Genomic DNA, 16071 nt, shown 5'->3' with positions numbered 1-16071 from the left:
GTAGAACAATTTACTATTATATATTTTTTATATTTGCCACTTTGTTATTATCAAACGTGATGTTAAATCTTTAATAGTTATTTATGTATCAATGGTATTATGCTTTTAAGTCGTCCGAGAGTATAAACATAAAGCAATGCCAGTGATGCATACAAACTTTTATATCTTACTAGTGTTATTAAATAGGTCTTACAAAATTATTTCTCGAATTCATGTATCTCGACAGGTCTAATATGATTGGGAAGAAATAGTAAAATTATGAATGTATTTCCTAGGAGATATGTCATATTTCCATAAACATTGCTTTGTTCTTTTAAATGGAGCCCGAGCGACTAACTAATTCCACAGAAATCCAAAAGTTTCTACAAGAAAGAATATGAAAAATTTAGAGACTGGTTAATAACAGCATACAAGTAAGCAATGAAACCGTCGTGCTTGCCTATTTTGAAGAACTGGTATGATTACTGTCAACATTTTCATTGATATTTTCTGGTTTAATGAATACGTTTCGTAGTCACAAACAATAATTAGTCCCAACTCATTGTGGAGTAATAAGTTTTCAATGCTAAAGAAAACTTTGCTGATGAACGAAAATGTGAATATTCATACATTTTCTAAATTGGGAGAATATTTAAAACAAGGTTCTAAAGGATATGAGCCAAAAAAGTCGAAAATTGTAACGAAAGAAGAAGTAATGAAATGTCTTCATGAAGCTCCGAATAAAACGTTCCGTATGGTTAAGGCTGCTCTTTTTTTTGGCATTTTCGGAGGATGTAGAAGACAAGAATTAATAAATATGCTGGTAGATCATGCATAGATCAAAGGTAATGTTGTCACTGTAACGATTCCTCAAACCAAAACTGATAAGAAGCGAGTTTTTATTATTATCGAGGAGGAAGAGATGAAAAGTTTGAAACTGTATCGGGAATACGTGTTATTACGACCGAGGAATTGTACTTTAAGAAGATTCTGTGGACAAAAACATATTTGGAAAGGTTCCTTCGATCATTGCAACAAACCTAGGTTTGAAAGAAGCCAGCAAGTGCACAGGACATAGCATACGAAGAGGCAGTACAACTATGTTGGCGGACGCTGGAGCTAGCATGGCTTTACTGAAGCGGTGTGGGGTATGGAAAAATACAAATGTGGCTGAGGAATATTTGGAAGACAGCATTTCTTCCAAAAATAAAATTTCAAAAATGTTAGCTAGTAGACCATCTATCAATTAGTCATAGGAGTTATCAATTTCAGTGGATGAAGCGCTGAAAAGGCCCTAAGCCTCAGCAGCGCACCCCTGTAAACCTTTGTAAACAACACAACTTGAATAAATGTATTAACTCGTAACTCGTGGATGAAGATCGCAAAAACATGATTGCGAATAATGTCGGATCATCAAGTGTAACTGTCCTAAACAGTACTTTTACTGGTTCCTTTACTAATTGTCATTTTACTTTAACTAAATAAACGTTATCTATATGTTGTCTTGTATTGTGCTTATTTGACCACAGCAACACTTTATGCCCCTGTATCCAAGTAAGAGCAGATAATATGCTAGTAAGATATAAAATAAATTTTATTAAAACTTTTTTCATTGCATCTAATTTTAAAAGGAAACAAGAATGAAAACTTTATACTTATCCCAAATCGTTTTGAATCTTGTTTTCCTTAAATTTTGTATTACCACTGAGAGTAAATAAAACGAATAAAACCCATGTAAAAGTAGTTTTGGTTTCATTCCCGTAAAGCTAGGTTCAGTTAATTATAAACCGTTGATTGACATGTGAAAACGTATTTGAATTTATCTAACAATTATTTAATTTAAATTTATGCGATTTGTTTTATAGTGTCACATAAATTAAGAATTAGGCAAATGAATTTTCTGTGGATAATTTACAAGAGTACGAGCAAGGAGTTTACAATGCAGAAAATTTGAGGATGTAGTCAACTATATTACCTAAATATTTGGAGGACTACGCAAAGATTTGAGATTTGATGCAAACAAACATTCGAGAGGTGAGAGATACCGCTTACAACCTAGTCTTCTTGTAGTATTTTTAAAGTTACCGTACATTTCCATGAAAACTAACCTCTACGTTGTTAAAATACTGTGCAACTAGTAAAAGTACTGTGACGTGACATTTTTTTTCAAATGGAAAATTTCTTGTTGATCATCACGGGCCAGTTGAAGGCTTCCAAAAGAGTCCCGGTATTAAAGAAATAAAACAATACACGTTCTGAGGTATAAAAAAATTTATTAAAATGTTTGGACAAAAAAGTAGCACAAAATATAAAAAGTTTGCGTCATTGAAAAAAGCGAATAATTTTTTTAGGCAATTCTAAATGTGTTATAGACAAGAGTCTTTACTCTAACCCAATCTTTGCTACCTAAAATATCTTTATGAGAAACAATTAACTCCTCACATTCGTGTTTCTTAGGAGTTACTTTATTTTTTATGTGTTTTTTAAAGTGATTCAGAACTAATTTCTTCTGAGCTTCTGTCCACGGAAGGCGTCCTGATTTTTTATTCGCTACAACAGAATTTTTTTATTTATATAATGTAGTAGATAAAGTCATTACCTTCGCTTTTTGTTTTTTTGTTGTTGATATCTAATTCTTTATTCAAATCTGAATTTCGTTTCGTTACGCTTTTTTTTCTCTTTATATTTTCAATAGCATTTTGAGTATTGAAAATGTTATTTTCATCTTCTTGCATTGACGTAGATGCGGTAGCACGTTTTAAAGCCGTTTCTGACAATGGAGTTGCTTCATCTTCTTCATCTTCAATTTCCGATTCAGAACTGTAATATACGTCTTTTTGTAATTCAATTTCATTCAAACTTTTCCCCTTGAATTCTTTTCCTCTTCCTTTTTCCATTAGTAATAAAATCTTTGCAACTTTTGCTGTTTGAAATAAGTCTTGCGGTAATCTAAACAAATAAATTACTGAAAGTAACAATTAGAACTTTTTAAAGAAACATACCTATAAAATTCAGCGTGAGTTTTTTTTGTGTGGCCCATAAATGTTGCAATTTGTTCCATTTCACAATCTTCCATGCTCATCAATTGTAAAGTTGTTGCTATGTGTTTCCTGAACTTTGTGGATGTTAAGAGTGTTGGCTTGGTTGCACCACAGTTTAGTGCCAATTTTCTTATTACATTTGTTCCATCGATTTTCTGATCCTGGGTTAGCAAAAAGGTAATGATTGGATTTTGGTACTACATCAGTGTTATTTCTCACTTCCAATAAACACTGTATAAATTTCTGAATTTTATTAGAGAATAAAATTGCAATTGGTTTAGATCCTTTCCCGCCTGTTACAACTCTCTTAAATTTTTTGCTTATTATTTTTTCTGTTGTACTAAGAGATTCTAAAAAAGCTTCTTGGTGATCAGAATTGTCATTAGAATTCCTCTTATAAGTATCTATTTTCAAATATTGAACGTCTCCAATTCGTTTTCGATTAAACATTACTGTTAAAGCCAACACACATTCAGTTAACGTTTTGTAATGACTAGGAATGTCGGAAACTGACGAATAATTAATTAATTTGTTATAGGCATCATCTGCACGGTTATTTAAGTAAGAGTGGAATTTGTTGATATCATTTGTTAATGGTAATATAGTCGGTTTTTCTAACTGGTTTTCTTTAAGATTTTTTAAAGCTAAACTAGATATTTCGCTGCACCAATGTCCTTCAATTAATTTTTTGAACTCTTTTATTTCTTTCTTTTTTTCTTCTCGATCTTTCCATGATATGTTAGGAATATTTCTTTTTTCTATTACCAGTTTAAGCGCAACGTCACATACTACTTTTAAATTTTGTCCTAAGTGCAGGGCGAGAGAAGGAGCTTCAAAAGATTTTGTCTCAACATTAAATCGACTGATTTGCTTAGTGGCTAATATAAAAAATTTAAACATTTCTGGTTTCAAAGCATCGAACAAACCAAGAATATCATTTACCATTGACTTCAACGCTAACAATAGCCTAGCCATTTCTCTTATCTTGTTTGAAACTACCGTGCAAATTTGCTGCCTTTTATGTTTATTTAGTAGTGCTTCCCCATATAAGCAAATTAAAGAATCATTTTTTACTGTTGCACTTATTTCATCTGGGCGCATTATTCCAAAAACTTCGGTTTTGATGCGGGATGTTTTCAAGAAATCATGATTTTTTGATATTATAGAAGCCATATATGTTTGCGAGTTAGTTAAGCAATTTTTGCCTGGTTTAATTACGTCTGATGGTTTATTTTTGCATATTTTAACATGCTTATACAATAATGTTTTAGAATAATAACCCAAACAATATGTACAAACATAGTAATCAACTTTGGGATTTTTTGAGTTTCTTACGGGATTTAAAATATTTTTCTCTGTTTTTAAATGAAAGTAACCTTGTTTTCTCAATGACGACACTAAAGCCAAACGTTCTTTGCTTTTTGGTTTAAAAGATTCAAGTAATAACACGTCTTTATGGTCTTTGTGATGTCGTGTGAGATGTCTAGTAAAATGTGTTGGAACATCTTTAAAACAGATTGGACATATTGTGGGTCTTTCTGGAGCCGATGGTTTTTTTTTATAACATTCTGCAGTACTCAATGAATTATTGTCAAGCACTGGTTCAATATTCACGGTTTCTGTTTCTTCTGTTTCCGTTACAGCATTTGAAATAATATTTTGTGTTTCGACGTTTTCAAAGCATGATTCAGAATTTAAGTTCTCTTCAGTAACTACTGAAATACCTTTCGACTCTTGTTCTTTTATTGTCGGAACGTGATTACCGTCCCAAATAACGCCTTCAGATTCTTCATTCTCAGAACTTGACAAACTTTGAAAGTAACGTTTTAATTTATGAGGTAACTTACTTTCTGAAAGCACGTTAGACTAAAAACAAAAAAAAATGGATTACAACATTAATTAATGTACCATATACATAGTTCATGTCAAAGCCAAAATTAAAATTTTTAAACATGAAGTGTCCAAATTATGATTTGTGTAGTTGAACAAATTGTGTCAGTTAATTACAGTATTTAACATTACTAGCATGTAAAAAATGTAAAAATCCGTTACCTTGCGTGTATTGTTCAATATTTTATTTGTTTCTCACTTGTAAAGAACTATTATAAACTATTAAAAACTCGAGAAGGTCCAATATTTGTCATAGCCTTTACTGTGTTGTCTAGTTCTGTACTTTAGATTTTTCGATTTATCGTTTTCGATGTATTGAAATGAGTCTGGCGCAAGCTATATTACTGAGGAAGCAGCAATTGTGAGTGAAAATTTACCTGAATCAATTTTGGCTGTCATTTCAACTTATAATAGTTTAAAATGTTTAAAATACATGGCTGTATGAGCGCGAGCAGAGCTGTAAAAATTTTACTGCCCAGCCAGTAACATTTTTTACAGGTTACAGCCAGTTAAGTGACATTTTCATGGGGAATACAGTGACTTGGTAAATTGATGTTTACAAGTGAGGAACAAATAAAAATTATTAACTTACTTGAACTGGTATAACATCGGAATTAGAAGAAATAGATCCAGTGGATGGAATATATTCAGAGCCTGAACTTTCAAAATCCACGAAACTTGATGTCTCTCCTAAACTGGCATCGTCATTACTGTCATCGGCAGAACTCGCAAATTCTATTTCTCTTGGATTAACATCTATTACCGACGCTCCGAGATCGTCAGAAAAATGATGAGCTAAAAATTTTTATTAACAATAACAAACGCAACAAAATGCTCGAACTATAACATGTCTAAAATTGAACAAACTTAATATCTCTAAAGTACCAGAATTTTTTATAGTAATTTTTGAACTACCTGAAAGTTTTACCCACAGCAGAAATTCAAATTCGTCAGTTGTGGTTAATTGTACAGAAAATGAAAGTGGGTAGGTACTTGTAAACAAACTATATTGAAAGCATCACTATTTTCGTTGGTACTTCCCTTCTCAAAAACAATTGATGATAAATAAACTGCTGTATGTACCTACATACACATGTAGTCAAAGGTCATGAAAGCCTTGGTATTTTTAAATGGAATTAGATAAAGAATTTTAAAGTTTCTCTAGTGAATTATGCTACTTTAATTTGTTTATATTACAAAAAAATAGGTTATGTTGTCAATTTCATTGCATTATGTAAAAAATACATACAAAGTTCAATAATAATAGATCCATAATTCTTCTTACCTTGTTTGTTGTGTTTAGCTAAATTGATTAAAAATTTTGTTCGATCCATTTTTACACATCACTAAACAACTTCGTGTCTCGCATAGGTGTCTCGATAACTTCGTCTTCTGACAAAACACGATGAAACACGTACGAAAATCTGACAACATTGCTGGGCTTTGTAAAATGCGTGAACTTTATAAACTACACACATTCGGGCTTGGTATGTTGGCGCAACTTCCATGGCTTTGTATAAACTGTTGAATATCATTTTTGGTGCATGTTTATAAAAATTACCCCTCTCCGTGTGCATCTACTATTTCATGAATTTTAAAACTATATATTCAACTTTTATCGTTGAGAACTGATTGTAAAGCCCGGGCTTCTGAGCGCCTGTAGTATGTAGCGGGCCTAGTATTGGTAGCTGAGTACGTATATATATATATATATATATATATATATATATATATTTTAAATTATAATACCACATAGCATGTTAAATAGATCGCCATAACTTATAGAAATTTAAGGCAAAACACTGAAACTGATTCTATTTTTCAGTTCACGACCCCTTAAACATAAAACATAACAGTTTTGATGTGTCATTAAGATTAGATTAAAAACTATAATTTTTTTGTTAAATATTGTCGAAATAACGGTAATTCTTGGAATGAAAAATATAAGAGATCGCTGTTTCTACTTTTCATTTGAGTATTTTTGTATCATCCAAGTAATTTTTTCAGTAATCGGAGGTTTACAGTGGGAACCTAAAGATAAGTTGCTGGCAAGCGTCAGACCTCTTCCTTGGGGACACATATTCTAGGGAAAAACGTCTACTCGCCCTTACAATAAAATCTTGTATTTTATCGTAGCTCCACTGTTGGGAGTTATATTCAGATGACGGTTTTTATGTGCTTATTTATATTTCACAATGAAGTTTCGCGAAGCTGAAGATAAATGCACAAACAATACTATGTAAACACGGCTTCGAATAAGAATTTGTGTATGGATAGATTTTTTTATTTTTTAGCTATGCAATTTCATTTAGATGTATGTCAGAATGGTTTCCACTTTCACGTAGTTACTAACAGAAAGTTTGAATTTACAAAATATTATGGCCAGAAACTGCACTCTGAATTTGTCATTTTGACAAAATCACAAGCGGAAGACAGCTGAAAGAAAAACAATTTCAGTTTTATCGGTAATGTTAAACCTCCTCACGTTCGAATCTCTCCGCACTTATTAGATTTGGAAGAGGCGTTCCCAGTGCACGACCCGTCATTACTCCGTTTATTTTATCTCAAACTTATATATTTTATACATTTTTCTCTCTTTCCTTCACAACTTACTATTTAGTTACAAAATTCACTGATTCTTAATAAAAAGTAGATATTAGATTTTTCTCATTGTGAGTTTCCGAACAATAGATTCAATAAATCAGAGGAGCCATAATCATTAATCTTACCTTACAATTAAAGTAATTTTTCATGGGAATGGTTGCAGAAATTTGTTCTTATCAGGTACCTAAACTAACAATAATAGCTATTACATCTTTAACTGTTTCAAATAAACAGAATTTGGCCTTGATGATACGCAACAAATTCCTTGAAATAAATCGGAGAACTGTAAAACTTAGTAAATACGACAGTAATGAAGGTTATCGTTAATTACACGTTCAGTTGCACCATACTAATTAGCCTGGGGCTATTTATTATTAGCCTTTATTAATTACTTAAGATCATTATTAAACTTCCATTAAATAACTTATTGTTTGTATTGATGAGGCTGATACGTGTTTAAACTCCATATTAATTTTAATAATAATGAAAACACTTTCAGAGTTTAAAAAATATATTTGTAGTCACTGCTACACGTGTTTCGGTACACAGTACCGTCTTCAGGCAGAAGAGAAACTGGGGTTTTACAGAGCTATTCCTGAATTTATACCTGATTTAACAATGGTGTTTTCAAATTTATGTTAAGTAAGGGAGATTTGTTTATTTCGGTTTGGTCGTTCATTAGTGTATTTAATTTATTGTACCTATTTATTTCCAGACATTCTAGCGCGTTTAATTTTGCGCCTTTATTTTCTATGTGTAAAATTTTTCAACGACGAATTCAAAATTTTACACATAGAAAATAAAGGCGCAAAATTAAACGCGCTAGAATGTCTGGAAATAAATAGGTACAATAAATTAAATACACTAATGAACGACCAAACCGAAATAAACAAATCTCCCTTACTTAACATAAATTTGAAAACACCATTGTTAAATCAGGTATAAATTCAGGAATAGCTCTGTAAAACCCCAGTTTCTCTTCTGCCTGAAGACGGTACTGTGTACCGAAACACGTGTAGCAGTGACTACAAATATATTTTTTAAACTCTGAAAGTGTTTTCATTATTATTAAAAAAAAAAAAAAAAAAAAAACTTATTATTAGTATTTATCAGAAAAATTCCATTTACGTCATAAAAATTTTGAGAAATCAATGTCACACTTTTTTCTATAAAAGAAAATCATCATGTGCAGATCGTTTAAAGAAAAACCTGCCTGGTGAATACCAATTTCATCTTTATGTACAGGTTACATAGTGAATTTTTCAGCATTTTTGTGACGTAAAATTGAATTTCAATATTGACCATGAGTAATAATGACCCTGCGGAACATCAACACGACAAAAATGAAAATGTAAACAGAAATGTTCTGCCTGTAAACAAAAGTAACATTTTCTCTACAGTTATGAAATATGTTTTTCTTAAATATAATTGTATTCAGAATCCCGAAAATTTTTAATGCTTTATGTGAATTATTTCGAAATAGTTATTTACATTATAAATGCGGTAGGTTACATTTTACAACGCGAAGATTTAATATTGAAACACGAGGCAAAACCGAGTGTTTTAATAAATCTGAGCGTTGTAAAATGCCTACCGCATGTATAATGTATGCAACTTTTTGGCCAACGACTTAGTGGTGCTTGTTTTCGTCAATTTTTACATTTTTTTAAATTGTGTGGAATTTGTAAGTAGGCTTTCCCTGCGTCAAAAGTCAGATAAAATTATAATCGTGACAGATAGTTCGATATGACTGCTGCTTATGCCACCAGATGGTGCTCTCCAAACTCAATAAAAAAAATCTATTGCTATTATTTTAAAACATTTAACAGATGCATTTATGCGGTATCTTATTTTGGTGAACACAAGCTTTGTTAATGATGGCATGTCAAGTTTTTTAAGGGTTTTAAAACTCTGAAAATTTCTGTGTTTATTACCGCACTTAATTTGGTAAATGACAGTAATGACAAAAAAATGTAAAAATTGACGAAAACAAGCACCACTAAGTCATCGGCCAAAAAGTTGCATACATTATTCATGCGGTATGCATTTTACAACGCTCAGATTTGTTAAAACACTCAGCTTCGCCTCGTGTTTCAATATTAAATCTTCGCGTTGTAAAATGTAACCTACCGCATTTATAATGTAAATAACTATTACTGAATTACTCAGGAACTACAAAACCGAATGCTTTGAAATCTTGAAGATGTTTCAAAATTATCATAAGCATGGTAAATTTTTGATCAAAATGTATTTGGTGGTCCCCCCTAAATAATTTATGACGTCACCAAAAAATTTTGCTGAATAAATCCTATCTAAAATGTACAAAATATGGTGAGTCTCTTCTTGTGATTTATCATTCCATTTAAATTTTTTCGATTTGCATATACAGGGTGACTCAAAAAAATTAATGAATGCGTCAATTTATTTTATTGATTTAATCAGGAATTACAGAACCGAATGCTTTGAAATCTTGGAGATGTTTTAAAGTTATCATAAGCATGGTAATTTTTTTATCAACATGTATTTGGTCGTCCCGCCTAAAAAATTTATGACGTCACCACAAAATTTTGCTGAATAAATCCTATCTAAAATGTACAAAATATGATGAGTCTGTACTTGTGATTTATCATTCCAATCATATTTTTTGTATTTGCATATATAGGGTGACTCAAAAAAATTAATGAATGCGTCAATTTATTTTATTGATTTATTACAGAACCGAATGCTGTGAAATCTTGATGATGTTTTAAAGTTATCATAAGTATGGTAAATTTTTTATCAAAATTTATTTGCTCATCCCCCCTAAAAAAATTGATTACGTCACCCTAAAATTTGGTGATTAAATCCTATCTAAAATGTTAAAAATATGATGAGTGTGTACTTGTGAATTATCATTCCATTCATATTTTTTGGATTTGCATATAAAGGGTGACTCAAAAAAATTAATGAATGGATGAATTTATTTTATTGGTTTTGTAGCATGCTACTTTTACTTGCCGGTGTGTGGGGCGTATTTTAAAGGGCCACACAAATGCTTGGGAACTTAACATCTGTCTTGAACACCATAAAACACAACTAAAAAAAGAGAAAAGGGCCTAAAAGAAAGTATAATAGAGTTGCGGTAGTCAAATTAAGTATAACTGGTTGCATATGTTTGTTTTTCTCCGGATTTTCAGGTTTTCTTACCGTTTTCATTTTTGTTTTTGGCGCCAGCCGATATGGGGCGGCAGGAGCTACGCCTGTTACCCCTCCCATTTTAGCGGGTGGCTGTTATAAGCCACAGGGGGTGTCACTCTGCACTCCTGGGTGCCATACCACTCAAATCTCTTTCTTTACACTTTTATCTTTCCTCTCGTCTTCTCTCTTCTATTTCCCAGAGTACCGTTGTACTGTTTTGGGGAAGGTCTTCCCTTCCTTTCCACTCTTTGTCGACACCCCAAACAGTGCAATCCTTCTTCTATCTTTCCATTCTTACTTTACTATCTGTTGTATATTAACTTTTATAGGAAATCTCTATTTGTTTAAAGTTGTTTATTCTACGATTCTTCATACATTCAAGCGTACCGGTCTTAAACCTAACCTCATTCTTCTACTTATCGCTAAAGCTGGCTTTACCTCTTTTTCTCTCGTAAAGCCGCGCTTACACTACACTACATATCTCCCCCCTTAGTCAACCTACATGTTTCCTAATTAATACCTTATCCATTCATTTGCCTGCCATCGTGATGGGGGTTTTTTCGTTCGGATAGGTCGGTTACTCTTTTGATTAGATTCCGCGTTCACGTGCTGACCAGATGTTTCAGGGATTGACTCGTTTGGGATATAGGGATCTGGTTGTGTTGGGTTATGGCGTGTCTCGACGTTAGTAGAGCTCGTGGTCTCCTTTACTGTTTCCTTGTCTGATATAATTGCTGGAACCTTTGACGTTGTTGATGCCTTTCTTATAATTTTTTCTGTTCCTTTATCGTCAGATTCTGTGTCTGTCGGTATGATTGTTTTCATTTGATCCACATGTCGTTTTGTTACCCTCCCGTTTCCGATGATTTTGCACAAAAACATTTTTTGGCCAATTGTCTGAGTAACTTTGGCTTCCATCCACGCCTTTTTGTTGGTATCTTTATAATCTCTGATTGCCACTACTTCGCCTATTTGAAATTTCGTTGTTCTTGGTGTTTTCCGCGTGTCGTAACTTATTTTCTCTTCCTGCGGTTTAATCAAATTGAATAAAGTTCTGATGTTTCTATTCAGCATCCGGAAAGCAGGAGTTTCATTCGTTGTGGCGTGTTTTGCGTTCCTGTAATGAATTAGATATCGGCTTACGAGAATGTCGGTGCGAGTGTTCTTATTTCGTTTGTCAAAAAGAGCGGTTTTCAGCCCTCTTTTAAACGATTTCACTGCGTTCTCTGCTGCACCATTTGATGCCGGATGATACGGTGCTATGGTTACATGGTGTACTCCATTATTTCGTAAAAATTGTTCGCAATCTCGTGAAACTAGTTGCGTTCCGTTGTCTGAGACTATTAACTCCGGAATTCCCCATCTGCAGAATGTCTCTCTTAGTTTGCGTATTGTTGTATCCGCAGTTATGTTTGGAACTTCGTATATTTCTGGCCATTTGCTGAATGCGTCCAGCATTAGAAAATAATATTTACCGTTTATCGGGCCTAAATAGTCGATGTGCACACGTTGCCAGGGTCTTGTAGCTTTGTTCCATGGCGTTGGAATCGCCTTTTGGGGATCATCAGACGTCATGATGCACGCCCTACATGACTTCGCTACCCTTTCTATGTCTTCGTCTAATTTTGGCCACCAGAAATACGATCTTGCGATTGCTTTCATTTTTACAATGCCTAAATGTGCCCCATGGAGCTCGTCGAGGAGTCTTTTTCGTAACTTACGTGGTATTATCACCCGATAACCCCATAATAAGCATCCTTGTTCGCATGTGATTTCTGTTTTTCTACATGTGAAATGTTTCATATTTTCCTCTTTTACGTTCGTCGGCCATCCGTTTGTGACATATTCTAGGACCTTAGCCAGGACGGGGTCCCTTCTAGTTTCTATACCAATTCTTTTTGAATCTATTGGAATCCCTTCTGTCACAATCAGGTTCAACTGGTTGCTTGACTCTTCCTGATTTTCTTCTTCTTCAGTTGTCTGTAGCGGATGCCTTGACAACATGTCCGCGACATGATTTTCTTGCCCTTTTATGTATTTAATGTCATAGCTGAAACCTGCCAAATGTAGCATCCATCTTTGCATTCTACTTGAGTAGGACTGAGAAATTCTCTTGTTCATCGCGAAGACTGATACTAATGGTTTGTGGTCAGTTTCTATGACAAACTTGTTTCCCATCAGATAATATGCTAATTTTTTAGTAGCCCAATAAATCGCCAAAGCTTCTTTGTCGATTACGGCGTAGTTGCTTTCTGCTTTGCTTAGCGTTCTTGAGATGAAAACAATCGGTTTTTTTCGACCAGTATCTATTTGGTGTGATAATACGGCCGCAATACCGTCCTTTGATGCGTCGGTTGTGAGTACTATTGGTAGAGTGGGGTCGAAATGCGTTAACACTTCGTCTGACGCGATTATCGCTTTTATTTCCCTAAAAGCTAGACTACATTCCGCGGACCAGCGAAATTGTACGTTCTTTTTTAGCAGATTATAAATAGGTTTCATTAACATCGCTAATTTTGGTACGAACTTGCTATAATAGTTGACCATTCCTGCAAAACTTTGAACCTGTGTCATTGTTTGCGGTGTTGGGGCGTCTAGTATCGCCTTGACTTTTTCCCTGTCTTTTCTTAGGCCTTCCTTGGTAACTCTTAGACCTAAAAATGTTGATTCTTCCTCAAAAAATGTACATTTCGACAATTTAACTTTTAATCCCGCATCTTTTAGTCGTTGAAACACCTTGCGTAAAGTATCTATGTGTTCCACCCTTGAGTTTCCCGTGATGATAATATCATCCATAAAGTTTGCTGCTCTATCTATGCCTTGAAGGACTTGTTCTAAGGTTCTTTGGAAAATCGCACTGGCGGGCGTTATTCCAAATGGGATCCGTTTCACCCGGTATAAACCTTTGTGTGTGTTCCAAGTGAGTATTTTTGACGTTTCCTCGTCTACCACCAACTGGTTATACGCGTTGCTGAGATCAATTCTAGAAAACGACTCGCCTCCGTTTAACTTTGAAAACATTTCTTCGAGTGTTGGTAAAGGGTATTTGACCTCTTCGAACCATTTATTTGCTGTGATTCGGTAATCGCCACACAATCTAAGGGTTCCATCCTTTTTCATCACTGGTACCAATGGCGTGGCCCATTCACTGGATTCAATCGGCTCAATAACACCTTCTTTTTCCAAACGATTCAATTCTGTTTCGACTTTTTCTTTGTATGCAAGAGGAACGGTGCGGGGTTTAAGGAAAACAGGTCGGAATTGGTCTTTCAATTTTAACGTGAATGTGTGTTGTTTGAAACAACCTAATCCGTCTGAAAAAACCTCCTGGAATTCGTTAACAATATTAGTTTCGCTAACCGATAAGACTTCATTTTTTTCGTCAAATTCTGAAACTAATTCGAATTTAAATTTGTTTAAAAAATCTCTCCCTAGCATACTTTGTTTACCGTCTCTTTTGTCGATAACGAAAAAAACGAAATTTTCACATTTTACATTTTTGTACTGTATACATGCGTTGAAAGTACCCAAAACTTTTATTGGCTGCCCTGAATATGTTTTTAACTGCCTATTATTATATTTTAACTTAGCGCTTGGCCAATAAGATTTAAAATCTTTTTCTGAAATTATTGATGTACATGCGCCACTATCTACTAACATTTGTATTTCCTTGTCACTAATATTGACGTTACAATAAACTGGGCTGTTATTAACAAAACTAATGCTATTTACGCCTGTTTCTACCAAATTTTGTTTATTTTTATTGAAACATGCCTTTGCTAAATGTCCCACCTTTTTACAAATGTTGCATGTGTAATTTCTGTATTTACACACCTGTTGGCCAGTATGGGTTCCTGCACATCGTCTGCAGTTCCACTTCCCTCTCTGGAATGGCTGGAATGTGTTCTTAGATGTTCTTGCCTCATTATTGTTTGTTTGAGATTTCCCTTCCTGTTGTGTATCCTTTTTGGTCTGTGGCACCCTTCTTATTGTGTTGACGGAGTCACTCTGGCTTTGTAGAGCTGCATCTCTTGCTTGTGCAATCTCCACTAGTTTCTGTAATGTTGTGGTTGGGGACTCTTCACACAATCTGTCTCGGATGACACTCCTTTTCATAGCACAGATGAATTTGTCCTTTAGCACAAACGTGAGCTCGTTTCCAAACTCGCAGTTTCCCGCTAGGTTGTGTATTCTAGCGTACCATTCTTTTACCGTTTCATTGTCTTGTTGTTGTGCTTCGTAGAACTCAATTCTTTCCCTGAAAATACATGTACTGGGTGAAAATTGTTTCTTTAGCAGAGTACACAATTCTTCATAGGTTTTATCCTTTGGTAACGCCGGTGTACAGAGATCTCGTAGAGTTTTGTAGGTTTCTTTTCCTATCAGGCTCAATAAAGCTGGCACTCTTTTCTTCGACTCTGTTTGACCATCTGTTGCTGGGGTGTCTACTATTCCATTTACGTTAAAAAATTCCTCCAGCTGCTCTTGGTACAATGTCCAATTGTCCACTTTTGGATCAAAACTATCGATAGAACCGATCAGCGTCATCTTCTTGTTGCGTCACCACGTGTAACCCAATGATTGTTTTTGGATTTACCCGTCTTCTGCCGCGTTTTTTCTATTTTCTCCGATTTTCCTCGTCGCCAATGTTGTATATTAACTTTTATAGGAAATCTCTATTTGTTTAAAGTTGTTTATTCTACGATTCTTCATACATTCAAGCGTACCGGTCTTAAACCTAACCTCATTCTTCTACTTATCGCTAAAGCTGGCTTTACCTCTTTTTCTCTCGTAAAGCCGCGCTTACACTACACTACACTATCACTTTCCCTTCACGCTTCTTCTCTTCACTCTAATTCTTTTGCGACTTGTACTAACAACATCTCATTAACCACGATAATTATAAGCCTACGCGAACCTAAAATATCGGTACGACTTCCGGATGTAAACAGTCCGCCATCTTGATGTCAAATATGTCAATACACGCGTACGACGCGAATTAAAGGTCTTCCTTAAGAGGGGATGGTGGAGGAAGTCTTCCATTTTTGAAGGATTCGGTGGCGGTGATCCGGCAAGTAATGTCGTGTCGTGCGGATCTGAAATTATAGTGCCTGATCCCGCTATCGTTCTATCGTTCGATCGTTCTATCGTTTATCGTATCGTTTAGGGTTGCATTGCTCAACCCACTATCGCTGTTATTTAAAGAGGACTCGGTCGTGGTGATTCAGGTAGTGAAGTTGTGTTCTGAGGTTCAGGAGGAGTCCTGAAATTTTAGTGCCGATTACCGTTACCTATCGTTTGTCGTACCGTTTTAGGGTTGTGAAACTCAACCAAGTATCGTTGTGGAACTTCTTAACTCCAGAGGATATCGTTTGAGGCC

At 34.5% G+C, this 16071-nt stretch overlaps 1 protein-coding gene across 1 annotated transcript; it reads right to left on the bottom strand.

Annotated features, from left to right (window-relative positions):
* Positions 1–11204: 11204 nt before the first annotated feature.
* LOC135129107 (uncharacterized protein K02A2.6-like) lies at positions 11205–15239 on the bottom strand. Its single transcript, XM_064056188.1, has one exon. The coding sequence runs from the start codon at positions 15237–15239 to the stop codon at positions 11205–11207; it is 4035 nt and encodes a 1344-aa protein (XP_063912258.1).
* Positions 15240–16071: the final 832 nt, after the last annotated feature.

The sequence above is a fragment of the Zophobas morio genome, unplaced genomic scaffold (genome assembly GCF_036711695.1).
Source record: "Zophobas morio isolate AGI-343-1 ecotype UQ-CSIRO unplaced genomic scaffold, CSIRO_AGI_Zmor_V1 ptg000014l, whole genome shotgun sequence".
Lineage (NCBI taxonomy): Eukaryota > Metazoa > Arthropoda > Insecta > Coleoptera > Tenebrionidae > Zophobas > Zophobas morio.
This window is presented reverse-complemented; position numbering and strand designations above follow the sequence as displayed.